At 33.8% G+C, this 14360-nt stretch overlaps 1 protein-coding gene across 2 annotated transcripts in view; it reads right to left on the bottom strand.

Annotated features, from left to right (window-relative positions):
- Nucleotides 1-1939: 1939 nt before the first annotated feature.
- Nucleotides 1940-14360, bottom strand: part of LOC130641037 (transmembrane protein 50B-like) — a 28648-nt gene continuing 16227 nt past the window's right edge. Inside the window, exons 1-7 of one of the 2 annotated variants that reach the window (XM_057447669.1) lie at nt 8126-8219; nt 7554-7672; nt 5691-5794; nt 3571-3638; nt 3019-3111; nt 2658-2718; nt 1940-2200 (exon numbers count right to left, since the gene is read on the bottom strand). In XM_057447669.1, the coding sequence (XP_057303652.1) occupies nt 2158-2200; nt 2658-2718; nt 3019-3111; nt 3571-3638; nt 5691-5794; nt 7554-7672; nt 8126-8204 (567 nt within the window). In that variant the 5' untranslated portion in view covers nt 8205-8219 and the 3' untranslated portion in view covers nt 1940-2157. Of the gene's footprint in view, nt 2201-2657; nt 2719-3018; nt 3112-3570; nt 3639-5690; nt 5795-7553; nt 7673-8125; nt 8220-14360 lie in introns of those variants that run through there. The other variant, XM_057447670.1, reaches the window with a different exon arrangement.

The following is a 14360-nucleotide window of genomic DNA, read 5'->3' as shown; positions in this document are numbered from 1 at the left end:
CACCTTGTCGTGAGATCAGGGCTTGTTTTAGCCCTTTTTCTTAGTATATTCACTAATTATTTTCATTTCATTTTCCATTATTGATTCTTATTATTGTAGGGCTCATTTCTAGAGGGAAGCGTTTTTTAGAAGCGCTGATTTGCATATGTAACGTGTACGAGACAGGTACAATATTATGTAAATTTATTCATGCGTGAATAAGCAACTTCCATACCCTGTAAAAGACAAACCGTTAAAAAAGTATGTCTGCGCCATGTTGTACACAACGTAAATGTTTCGTATTATAAGTAAAAGACAATTTTGACTAATATTTTTTATGATTTTTTTCCCTCACCAACCAAAAAAATACCGTCTTTAATTTTTTTACCTTTCAGTTTTTCAACAATTTTTGCTTTTTATTCACGAATTTTTTATTCCAGTTTTTTATTTTTTTTCAAAAACTAAATTTTTGCTAAAAATTCTTACCGATCTTTTTTTATTTGCAGACTTTTTTACCGATAAGTTAGTAAATTTACTATGGGAGTTAATTCACGAAAATATGGCGTGTTTTCGCGAAAATTATTTCCCGCGAAATTTAGATTTTTTTCCTCTTTGAAAAATGGTTTACACAATTTGTAAATTTCAACTTCAGCAGTCCTTATTTAACGTCTCCTGCATAAATTTTTACCAGATTCCTTTTTACGCGAAATTTAATTTTTGCGAAAAATTATGATTTGGCAACTTCGCGAAAATTGTAGCCATAAAGGATAAAAATTTTCTTCTTTAACGACATTGTGCATGTAATTCGAGAACAGCACGGTCGCCGCTCAATATCTCGAACTCTCGGGGGACCGAAAAAAAGTTCGAGATAAAGGATAGTCGAGATATCAAGCATCAAAGGCCCTTAAGTTCGACATAGCGAAATACCCGTACTTGTTTACGAAAGTTTATGAAGATTGTTAAGCCGAAAACAAGGAACAGAAAAAAGACGGAATATATGGATAATAGTATTCTTTTATAGCATTGCATTTCTCAGCCAACGTTTTTTCCCACGACTTTTCGCTTGGCAGCTATTTTTGAAATAAGGAGGATTTCAAAAATCCCAAATTGTAAACAATCGAAAGTCTATTTTTATTCTGTTTAATCAATTGAACTTTTTATAAAGTCGAATGTTTTTGTTCGAAAAATAAGGGGAAAGTTCGGGATAACGTGCTAAAATAAGCTGAAGGGACCGGAAAAATAGTCTGACAAAGCGAATGTTTGAGATAACGGAGTTCAAGATATAGAACGTAATTTTGCCTAAAAAAGATTGCAATGACGAAAGGGACCAGAAAAAATATTTGAGATAACGGATATTCTAGATGTCGAGCGTGGACTGTATTCAATGTTTTCTTTTATTGGAGCGTAAGCAATTCGTCATGAAAAAGTCAATCCCAACCTGCTGTGGAACCACAAAGCGATTTTTTTTATCACTGCAATAACAAACATACAACATACAAGGTTTTCTTTAAATACGAAGCACGGGCTAAGAATATAGGGCCTTTTAATGTCAAATCAATTTGGTTCCAGTTTTATTTTATACAATGAAAAAATGTCTACTGCAAAGAGGCCACTTGCACGTTAAAGTAACGACTTGCGATGTATGTACAAGCCAAACGTACAACGTGTACATGCTTGTTGCGCAGCATCGTGTCAGTTTGTCCAATAAAGAGAGAATTCTTTTCAGAATTACAGCTCCATACTATAATTAATGATAAGCTTTGAACAGGAACCAAACAATATTTTTCAGGACTAATTTAATTTATAAAATATATATTTACAGAAATGAATAGAAAAATAAATACAAGAACATAAAACTATTACACTCCTATAAACCCTGTTTTAAAACGCCAAGCGCATTTTAAGGATCGCTGTCTTTTTCACACACTTTTCTTTAGATAAAAAGCAAAAGTCTCGCGTGTTCTGTTGAACCGAAGGACAGATTTTTCTTCTTAAATAAAACTAAAAAAAAAGTTACAAATTGCATCGTATGGCAAAAGTCACAAAGTGGCTTCAACATTTAACTTCCACCATAATCGTTATGCAAGTGATATTCGTTGAAACGTAACCCCCAGATGTTTTTATCGTCTTTGGACTTGGATTTATCTATAACGCTGCTCGTTACAAATTCTCAACAGTTTAAAAGTCTTCTTCTGTACGTCCAAATTTAAACACTAGTGCACTACAAATAAAAATGTGAATTGAACATTGACCGAAATGACCGGACAATCGGGCATGCGGCAAGTATTCCTAGAGATTTCGAATTTTTAATAGGCTAACTAATAATTATTTGCAGAAACATGACTGAGCTTACACTTCGCAAAGTTAACAAGCAGAGTTTTTAACTTCCATCTTCGCTTATATTTTTTTGTCTCCCTATATTTGAAGCTATCACGTTCATGTTTTAAAGTCGATAAATAAATTGTTTTTGTTAAGCTACGGAGTAGAAACAATTATAAGAGCGGCCAGGTAGGAAGAATTGAAGGCTGACAGCATTCAAAAAACAAAAAAAAAATAATACGCCAGTAAAGCAGTTTCACCAATTCTAAAACTTTTTTAGGTGACTTAGCGTCTCATTTGTTTACTTCGCATGTTTTTAGCTCACTGCATGTGATTCATCGAAAGAGAAACAAACTAACCTGAAGAATATTAGTGAATTTTGAAGAAAAACAGCAACACCAGGCCAAGTGTTAGGATCATCTAAAAAATGAAAGACATGAAAAAATTTCGGGGGTTTCGAATCATTTTCTAAAATTAGTTTGTACTTATATCTGAGAGAATTCAGGCTGAGAATGTTCTTAATATAACTTTCTTAAAAACTAGGTTCTTATAAAAGAACATGTATAATAAACTATCTTCTAAAAAAAATTAAGACTTGTTTAAAACGCCTTTTTAAGCGCTACAACAGTAGTTAACATCAATCTTTACATTTTGATGTCTTTAAATCTCCTAATCTTTTCCCAATACTATGGAGAAAATAAAGAAAAGTTCTTTTTCTACCTGTTGCAACATAAGAACCAAATAGAACCCAACAAGCTCCAATCAAACCACCAAACGCAAAAAGAAAGCCAATCAACAACCAGATACGAGCTCCTAAATATAAGCATAAACAATATGATAGCTATTTATCAATAACGCGATGATCTGTCTTAGGTACAGTTATTTCAGCTAAAACATGTTTTTTAAAGTAATCTGATCTCGATGCATTGAACCTAACTCTATTCAGGGGGGGGGGGGGGCTATTTGGGGCACTGAAAGTGCACCGGAGTGAAAACCTTATGATTTCAAGCCGAATGCGCTACCACTTTACTATCTCCGAGACATTGCAGTACCACAAATGTATGTTAGCACATTAGATGAGAATTGATACAAATAAAATTTGGATGACGTCATCCAGCCCAAAACGTCGTTATCAAATATTTTTCAACCCGACCCGCTGGTCCTAATAGAAGTCTTGGTAACATATACTTCGTTTTGTGTCTACATCTTACAGGTGGGCGTATATTTGGTCACAACACAGTTGAGATGCATATATATTAACAGTTAACTGACCTGTCTGTCCGATACAACCTCCATCGAAAGTTTCACCTCTCACTTGCGCATTAGAAATAGCGTTTATCCTAAAAAATAATAAATTGGAGTAAAAATACATAAACTCTGTATAAGTGTAATGTAATTACTGAGAATCATTTTTAATAGATATTTTGCTTTTTAATGCACGCTGCGCCTAAAAACGTTTTTTATTTTTTTGTACTTCCTTTTTCTTTGCAATACTCACCACTTGCTTATCACGCTCTTTTTGACATAAGCAAAACAAGATTAGGGCTGAGGCTCAATGTCGTTTAAGTTTCTGTGATTGACAGGATTCACTGTTGCTTACTTGTTGCTTCCATATGTATCTGTTTTGGCAAACAGAATTCATGTGTTTGCTTACGCAGTTAGAGTAATGCACCAATCAAAATCAAACTCGTTTGCCGTGGTGCAAGAATTTTGACTTTTAGAGAAAAGAAAAGTCTCGGAAACTACAACTGTTTTTTAGAATCCATATTTTGTTGTTTGTTGTTATTTTTTATTTACATTTGTAAGACTGGCTTTTGATCACAAGTGGCTTTGTACATCAAAAAGAGTCACATGTTGGTCATAAGACGTTGATTACAAAAAAAAATGTAGGCCTTTAGAACTGAAAAATAATCTTCACTAAATTACTGTAAAAAGCTGGCAGCTTGTTAACATGTATAAAATATGCTTTTGTTTCATGAATAGATTGCCTACTTTTGTTTTGCAAACTTTTTCTCTCTCTATTCAGTAAAGTTAACATTTACCATACAGCTTTTTTCTCGTTTAAGTAGGTATTAATTATTTTTTTCTCATCACAAAATTTTTGGTAAACTAGTTGCTTCAATTATCAGCCAGGCCGTTACTTTCTCAGTTAGAACTCTACAAAATTCTATCCGATTGTAACTTTGTGTTATGCAGGATGGTGAAAAAAATTTGAAAACAAAATTCCTGGACTTTCTCACCATACAAATTAACTAAAAATACCAGGTTGATTTTGGAAGTTTTAGCGATAGTTTCTAAAAAACTTACTAGTGGAATTTAGAGTAGTTGATTCAGATGTAATAATATATATAATCATTAAAAAACAAAGAGATAATAACCCATAATAAATAAGTACTAAGAAACCTCTATTTAATCCTTAAAATCAGCATTCAACACTTGCCACTTCAGTGTTGGAAATATTGTTATCAATTAGGGGGTCTTGTATTCAGAATGTATAAATTGGGTACCCAATTGCCTACACAATTTCCCTCTCACATGGCATGGGTTGACCCGTAGCTGTGAACCACGGACCTTGTGATTACAAAGCAAACTCCATAACCACTAGGCCACCACCAACACAAGAAAGAACAAGGAGTTGACAGAGATCTTTTAAAGGTTCTTTTTTTCATAATATTATCTCTTTTTCCAGGACTTTTTTCTAAAATGGCTATTTTTTTTTGATTTTCCATGACTAAATCAATTTTTGCAAACTTTCCAGGGTTTTTCCAGGCACTGACCACAATAGTTTTAGTTAGGTATCTAGATACCCGAATATATGATCATGTCTTTAATATTATTTAGAAAGTGGGTTTTGCGTTGTAGCTAACAGAGCCGCTTCCTAGAAATAGCATGAAGTTTCCTACATCATCAGAAACCGAAGATTTGATTACAAGTAGCAGATTTTTACTTATTTTGACCGCGAGGTAAATTACATTGATTCTTTCGCTAATTTTGATGTATAGTAAAACACTAAAACCTTTATACTTATGTACAGGGCAAAATAAGTCCAAGGATTTATTTTAGTTAAATATGTTGATGAAGGAAGTATATTTTTTAAAAAAATCTATACTTGCTTATGGAAGCAATTCTTGGAGACCCTTTGATAGACTGTGTTAGATTTGACTTATTTCCTCTACTCAAATCAAAATACATATTTATTGTTTTATCTCTAGACTTTGCCATAAGAACTAACAACACTTCTTTTACCCAATTACATATCCCAGGGGGGGAAATTTAATTATAAATTGCACAGTTTGATCATTTTGTGAAATTGTATTTAGGGCGACATAATCTACTTCAGTCACGTGACATAATAATCATTATAAAAAACCAGATATTTACAAATAACTTACATAAAAACTGCTACAGTCGAAGCAACACCACAAATATGAAAGACATTATTCTTCAGTGGATCGTTAGCTGCTACATCAATTATGATCCACCAACCAGTGAAAAACTGAAAAAAAGCCTATAGCTAACACGAACTTTTTTAATTTACCACCTTAACGCCAGTGTTCCTGGCATTGAAGTAAAAAGGACAATTTCTGCGTTCTTGACGAGCAATCTAATCTTAAATTCAACTGCATGTTTTACAAAAGAATTAGCAAATAAATCCTTGTTTTTCTTTGTACCAAACACATTACAATGAATTAATCACTAGAAATATTTTTTTTTAACCAATCGTTTTTTCTTCTTTGTAACTCGAGTTACAAGTAAACAAATAATTATTTAAGGATGCATTAAAAAATTTAAAACATACAAAACTCCCCTAGTATCCTTAAAAACAGCCTGATCAGTCCGAAACAATTTTTTTAAATGAAAATTTGTGAGCATGTTTCCTTCATTGTTTAGACTTCAGAAATGCTAATCAAAATATAGTACACTTGCGTTAAGTGGAACCCCAGATAAGAAGGACTTTCAGTAATTGAGATCACGGTTCTCGGTATATACCTTGAACTTCCTCACTAAATCCAAGCAAAATACTTTGCTTAAGTGAGACCCCTGGTTAGGTTGGACATTTGTTAAGTGGGACCTGTTTTTATGTTCCACTTAAGCAAAAAAAGTTCTGTTAAGTGGGGCATGAATTCAATGGCTTCCATAATAAATGAAACTATATAAATAAAATTCGAATGATAAAAATTAAATGAAGAAAAAACAAAATCTCACTGCTAACTGAGTTGAAAAGAAACGTTTGCTGCTGTCTGAAAGCCACAGACTGGGAGGGGATAAGAGGCTAATATAACTAAGAAATGGATTTTCAACAAATCTCAATAAGTTGAACATTTTAAGCCTTTTTTAAAAAAGTCTGAGGGGGGTAGGTTAGAGGGGATTAGGTTAGAAGGATTTAGGTTAAGTGAGAAATTTCCTAAGTGGCACAAATTTTCATGGTCCCTTGAGTGTCTGACTTAAGGCAGTGTACTGAAATGATTAGGATGACATGCTTTCTAAGAACAGATAGTAGGGTTTCAAGATTTTTTTATACCGAAGCAATACTATGTCCATCACATAAAGGAAACTTCCAAGGTAAAAAAACAACAGGGAGTGCCGGACAATTGTTTTCATTTGTGTCTGTAGCAGGTGAAGGATATAATATAAGAAAATTTGTTGTAAGTCTGTAAAAACATTGCCTGAAATTCAACTGTCATAAAAATGCACTGAATTCACCCATTGATACTGGCAACTACCTTTTTCATTTTATTTTTTTTTTTTTTTTTTGGGGGGGGGGGGGGTGGATTTGGCTCGTTTTAAGTGGGTTGTGGTTTAGCAGTTAAGTTTGTAAATTTCTATGTAACAAAACTTTGAGGACGAAACATATCCAAAACTCAACATTTGTTTATTTTACAAATATGTCTGTTAAGCTTAAGGTAGCTTTTGATGCTCAATGTAACCTATACACAAAAATATTGTTTTTTGATGTTTTTACTTTCACTATGAAGATTCAAAAAAACTAAACTTGTAAATCTTATATACATAAAAAAGATATATGCAATTGCAAATCTTATTATTTATCGAATGTCCGTATACTGTATATTTCCATAATGGTTCTTGCAACAACAAAATGATCTCCTGATATTTCACTTATTGAATCTGATCTACAAAACGTTTAGGATTATGGAGAATAAAATTCTTTCAGTTGTTCTTTGAAGTGTGAAAAGCATTTCAAAACAAGCAGGTGCATTAAGACTGAAACTTACAAAACTGTATAGTTTACTTACCAGTGATCCTGCAAGAACAGATGCAATCTGATTTCTTCTTTCTGATAAATCTGGACAGTTTATTTCTGGACAATGTGCCTGATCCAAGCAACCACTCATGATTTGTTGATTAATATTCTCTTTATGAAAAAAATATTCTATCAATATAGCACCTTTAGTGAAAAACGTTTGAAAGTTTGCTTATTGTCAAGTTAATTTAACTTGGATAAGATACTTCTTCAGTAAGAAAATTGATTGCTAAGAATTTCAATAAAAAACACCTTTGGTGAAAAAAAAACATTTTCAAGTTTGCTTATTGTCAAGTTAAGTCAACTTGGATAAGATACTCCTTCAGTAAGAAAATTGATTGCTATCAATGTTTTATAAAGGAAGGAACTCATTTTATTTAAAAATATGCACATTACATATAAATTAATGATGAACGAACTTTTAAATATATAGATGGCCTAAACACCTACAATTTTAGGTCACATCACCTAATTAACCCAGTCTCAGACAATTTGGTAACTTAGTTATCAAAATGTCACTTAAATTGTAGTGAAAACCTGGTATTGTATATGTGCAGAACTTACCATATATACTTTCTTTCCCGTTGTGGGAATAACCTTTTGAACTTATAAATAAAATGGATTTACTAGAGAAGTGGGCCATTAGAGAGATGGGTTTATTTTAAAAAAAGGGTGGAAATTAGGTTGGTATTATTTTCAAAAAAAATAAAATTCAACAAGTATATAAAAACTATGATGCATAAAAAACCTATACATTTTAGTGCAAATCTGTTTAGTACAAACAATGCAACTTTTACTACTTTTATTTTATATTGGATTATAAATAAGATCAAACTCACAATGTTGTGCAAATATTGGAAACATATATATTATACACTACAAACCAGATAGAAATATACAGCAATCCCATATGCAAGATTATTGGAAAAGACTTATTGAAATATTTGTAGTTTTTGTTTAACCAAAGCAACTCGCACGCATTAGGCACATGATATACATATTTCTTTTGATTCGCGCCAAAAAAAAAAATTACTAAAGTAACACGCATTTCACAAAGGCCAACCTCAGTACTTTATCTTTATCTTGAATAGTTTTACAAAATGTAAATCAATTTCTTCTCTCATTTTATAATCCAAGAACTCATGTTATATTTATATTGTTATCTTGTATTTACATTATAGGAAAAATATTTGACCCAACAAATTGTGATTTATTATTTTAAACACTCAAACATGGTGCTGCAAGATAAAAAAAAACAATGGAAATCCTTCTTTACTGCAGCTGGCATTCCTGGGGCCACTGGTGACACTTATCCAATCAAATTCGTAGAAAACTGCATCACAGAAAGCTCTCTGGCTGGCCTCACCAAAGACTACCCTAAAATCAAAGTGCTTGGTTATATAATCTAGAAATACTCTGCCAATCATTAGCACTACCAACTGCCACTATGCATACATTATCGCCCAGCACATCAGAACATCAAAATCAGTCTTAGCTAATACACCCCATGCCTCTTCTGACATGACCAACCCTCGGTTTTGAAACTTTCACACTGACTGGGTCGTATTCAAGAAACTACCAAACATATCACAAAACTAACTTACAATCCAACAATACAATCTATATGACGAGGTTGTTCAACACAGCATCATTAGCACACACCATGACTTCAGCTCTGTCTGAAGATAATATACTTCAAGCAATAAATCTATTGTTACCAGCAAATCTAATCCAACTGCGCTTGGAATGACATTTGCTGACATTCACCAATGAGAAGGTCAAAGAACTCACAGTTATGCTTAAAATCTACTGCACAGGAATGTAAATATGCCTGTCCCCATCATAAAGCAAATATTCGTGGACTTTACAATGAGGCCCTACAAACAGACCTTCCTTCAAAGGTTGTTATCTAAAATCTCTACCTAAGATCATCAAGCATGCTGAAGCCTTCGAAGCTGCATTTCATAATCAACTACAACTACAACAGCCATCTGACCATCTAGCTCATATATCAAAAAAAAGCTAAGGCAAAAACACATGCTGTGTTGTGGATCCTTATCTCACAGCTCACTTTAAAGATCCATATCCTTTCTGGGGAAAACAATGTGTAAACTGTCAAAAATAAACCATTTTGCAAAAGTTTGCCATCAACCACAAAGCAAATCTGCTCATGCAAATGTTCTTATTGCTCATGTCATTACGATCATGACTCGGACCACTATGTCGCCGCCACGAATGCTAGCACTACAGAAATACCAGCTAAAATGTCCATACATCAACAGTCACCAAGCTTCCCTAATAGTGGAGCAAGCTTAAGTACTGAAAGCACATACATAGACATACATTCCAGCAATCTCATTTGATGTGACAAAAAGGTTACTGCTGTTGATGGATTCCTGCTAAACTGCCATGGCTGGATTCCCTTGCATTTCAACATCTCCAATTGAGAAAACTACCGTAAGTCTAAAATATGCAAGGATAAAAATACATATTGAAAGCGAATACAAGTTAGAATGATGATGTTTTTTTTTAATGTCACTTTTGTGAAAAAGGAATATGGTATAATAAAACAGAGTACTAAGCATATAATTCGGTATAAGAATTAGTGTAGAATTACAACATTGTCCGTTTTTGCAGCACCATTTTGATTTTTGTTTACACAGGTCGTGTTACTCGGACCTCTGAAGAACTGCTGAATATCTCTTGTCTTGACTTCCGTTCTTTTCTATTTCTTGGTTTCTGAGTGAAATTTACAACTTTGACGTCAGTTCCATCTGGTTCTAGTTTCAAAAAAGAACCCTAAAATTTCTTCATTTTTTGGATTGGTGTATAATTCCTGTACAAGTTTTTTGTATTTTTCAATTATAAAAAGATTGGTTACTGTTCCTGGGATCTTTGTTGTTACTTTACATGCAATCTCCATGCCACCTTGAAATAAAGGCGATCTCCTACAGTGCTCACTTGTCAGTTCAACAGTGACAGTCGCTCCACTATCGATAAAAAGCTTTGTGACCCTAGGTATTTCCATTGAAAGATGACCAACAGGAGTTTCGCTACCGATTTTGCATATAAATACCAAATGTGTTGCCGGTCTCATGGTAGCAATTTAAAATTTGATGAGGTTTGGATTCCAAAATTTTCAATAATGTTATCTTTGAACAGCTGCTGTAATCTCAAAAACCTTAAGTATGCCATCTCCAGTACAGACAAAAGACTTGAGCAAAATAATCGAACACTCCACAAACGATACATTTTCATTTAAAAGACGTCTTTTAAAACATGCTTTCAAATGTTGCGACATTCTTTCAAATGTTGCGGTTCAATTTAAAATGGGTTGTTTTGACTTTTAAGAGAAAAAATCAATTGGATCAAAGAAAAGAAACAATACTGAACCTGGTAATGAATTTTTATTTTATTTCTGCTTTACTTTTAACATTCGTATCTTAATAGCGAGGATTAAATTTAACATAAAGTGTTTGCTTTGTTATTAAAATATTTGGTGAGTATTTAAATTCGCAAATGGAGTAGAATTGAGTGCAAAAAACAATCTTTTTTGGAATAATAAAAAAAACAATGTTTACAAGTTTAATATTTTTTGTTTTTTTTCAAAAGGAACCTGGGCTTGGTGTTCTGGACTTTGTTGCTGTAACTGAAGCAGCCACAGCAGCAAGTGAAAAATCTAATCGAAAAGAGACATATTCAAACTGGTCAGCAAAAGGAAAGTTTAATATCAGTAAATATGTCGCGGAAAATGGTCATGCTGCTATAGTACAAAAGTATACCAGTGCAAAAACAACGTTGAATGAAAGTACCGTCTGAAGGTTTTACAAAGCATACAAAGAGGAGTTACAGGAGTCCGGCAAAGAGATGCGTGAAGTTAAACAGGAACTGTAACTAATGCTTAGAGGAAGACCATTACTGTTAGGTTCACTTTGTACAGAAGTATTTGTGTGCCTGAAGAAGTCGCGGTGGACAAGTTAATTCAGTAATTGCATTATCGGTCACAAAGGTGCTGATTGCAAGGAACCCACAATTGAACCTTGATCTTATTGATATCGACTTGGACAAAAAGCCTTTCAAGGACTTTGGACTTTCAAGGAGAATGAAAAAAAAAACAGGAAAAGTGGAAATACCAGATGGTGCAAAATAAGAAGCTAAGCTAAATCGCATCAATTGTAGAAACCAAATTAAATTCCCACCAAATTAAATTTTTTTGCAATCTGTTAAATTTTGTTCCCGCCAAAATTTCTTCCTGCCAAAATTACCCAAGGTAGTTAATGGTCGGTGGAGAAATCCACAGGTTCACTTTTCCTTTTTTTTACCACATTGAGCGGATCTCGAGGGGCCATGGCTTAGTCCTATAGAGTACTTAAAGCTCATTGTCAGCCAGAGTTCCATCTGGAACATTGTTGGGGCTAGATTCTAAGAATTAAGACTAGACCGAGTCCCTTCTGGGACATAAGGGTCTGTCAAGTGACTAAGTAATACGAGTTGGTCCTAGTTATATGATACCTGTGCCGTCCACGGGAATAGGAACAGGGTGTTCAGGGTCCTGTAATGTGAAGTTGTGGTCGCCATTTTTGCTGTGATGTGGGAGCATGGGACCGTCTCTTTCTTGTTGCATTATTCTTAGGGGGGATTCCGCCCGCCCCCTGACGTTTTTTTTAATAACTCCTGATTGCTTTCTTATATGGCTATGATACTTACTGAGTTTTAACATTTATCTATTAGACACCTGAATGCTAAATATTTAGGTCCCATACCTTTCAGAGGCTTTAATATTGGCCATTACTCGAAACTACCCCTAAAATCTCTATGAAATCCTTATAATGGGGAAAATATAATAACTCCTGTTAGGATTATCCTTAGAAATTGACACTTGCAACAAAACTTTGTTTCATCAAGAAGAATCACTTTGAATAATTTTTACTCGTGACTAATCCGATTTCCCAATTTTTTATTCGATCTATGTAAAAACCGGAAGATATGTTAAAAAAATTTTACTTAGCTTTCAGAAACTTCAAACAGAATGTAAAAATTCGCTCTAGAACAAAAGTAATTATATTTTAAGCAGATAGTGGCATTTTTAACAATCTTCAAGCTTCTGCTGACGTCACAGAAAATGTGCTGACGCAAGCAAAAAATTATTGCCGCCATTTTGTTCCTTTCACGACGTACTATAAGTGTGCCAAGTTTGATTCAATTTGAACAATCCTATGAAAAGTTATTGAGGAGGGGGGAATCCCCCCCCCGAATAGGGATAAACCGAATAAATAATAAGAGGAATTAAACACTAGAGGAATTATCTTAACCTAACACCAGCACTATAAACTCATTTAGTTTATATCACTTAGCTATGTATTAATACAAAAGAAACCTATATACGTGTCTATTTGATCACTTGCAGGGAATTTCATGAGACGCGTGCAATCGCACGCGCACGCGCCCACACACGTGCAACAGCTATTCAGGTGTGCGATTCATCACACGCGCTAATTACGCTCTTTACTCTCATAAAATAAAAAAAATTAACGAAGGAATTATAAAAGTTGATTTTCTACAGCGTAGTTAATGTCGCCGTTTAAGGCTATGCTTTAAGCATTTAACTATTAAAAACTGTATTCCAAAAATCAATCGTTTGACATCGACAGCTTCAACTGTATCATTAAAAACAGTTAATAACCACTTGTGGTTAAATTAAATTTTTTTAAAAACGTTAATTAAACGCCGTGTTAAATTAAATGTGTTTTTTTCTGCCTGTGTGAAATTAAATGTATGTTGAACATTTTATTTTAAAATTCCTAACTGTATTAAAGAACATAACATACTTGTTTTTCTTTTAAAAATCTAAAGAACAACTTTTAATTTAAAAACAACTTTAAACTATTCCAAACAAGCCGTCTCCCAAAATCTAACAAACAAAACTTGAAACCTCAATAAATAAAAAATGACTCCCATTTTTACCATTTTTATAGATAATAGATAACCCACGGAGAAAATATAACCCTGGGAACAAGGTTGGGGATAAATAGCACTACAAACAAAATGGCAGACCATTGCAGTAAGTGCAACGTGTGGCACGTGTCAGCGTCACTTCGTCCACTGTTTAAATTTAATTATATGTTATTTACCTATTATAAATTACTTCCTACAACGAACTAAGGTGTTTTGTTAATATATTTAGCACTTTTACACCACTTAACACTCACGGGACTGATAAGAGTGAAATAAACCAGCAAAAAAATCGAAAAAACGCAAGCGCAAATTTTCTAAAATAGATTTACGCGTGCGATGTGTAGCACGCGTGTTGTTTTCTTCGTGGAATTCCCTGACTTGGTACTTCGTGTCCGTTCAAAGTTGTTTACGAAATCGAAAGAGGAAATTTACGGAAGCTGAATCTGATTTGAATGCTTACGATCAGAGGCTAAATTATTATGAGCTATGGCCCAATTAGGACAACTACCAGACAACTCCCTATAACAGCCAACGGTGAGTTTATTGGGGGCTATGGTAACATTCACTCACCCATATGGAATTGCCATCAAAGGTAATATACATCTGTCTGTCAGACAGACAGGCAGAGGTATACAGGTATTACAACATATATATACACAGTGATTGTTAAGAGGGTGTCAATAAGCCGCAATCACCCACATATATATGGGCAAGTTTAGGTGACTTTTTGAATGAAATTGGTGGTTGTCCTCTGAAACCGCAGGTGCTTTCCCGAACACGGAGAGAAAGGCGTTAATAAAGTGCATATATAAGTCATTTATCAAGTAAATCTTATCAAAAACCA

Source organism: Hydractinia symbiolongicarpus, chromosome 4, assembly GCF_029227915.1.
Source record: "Hydractinia symbiolongicarpus strain clone_291-10 chromosome 4, HSymV2.1, whole genome shotgun sequence".
NCBI lineage: Eukaryota > Metazoa > Cnidaria > Hydrozoa > Anthoathecata > Hydractiniidae > Hydractinia > Hydractinia symbiolongicarpus.
The sequence above is the reverse complement of the archived record's forward strand: the minus strand, read 5'-3'. Positions and strand labels throughout refer to the sequence as shown.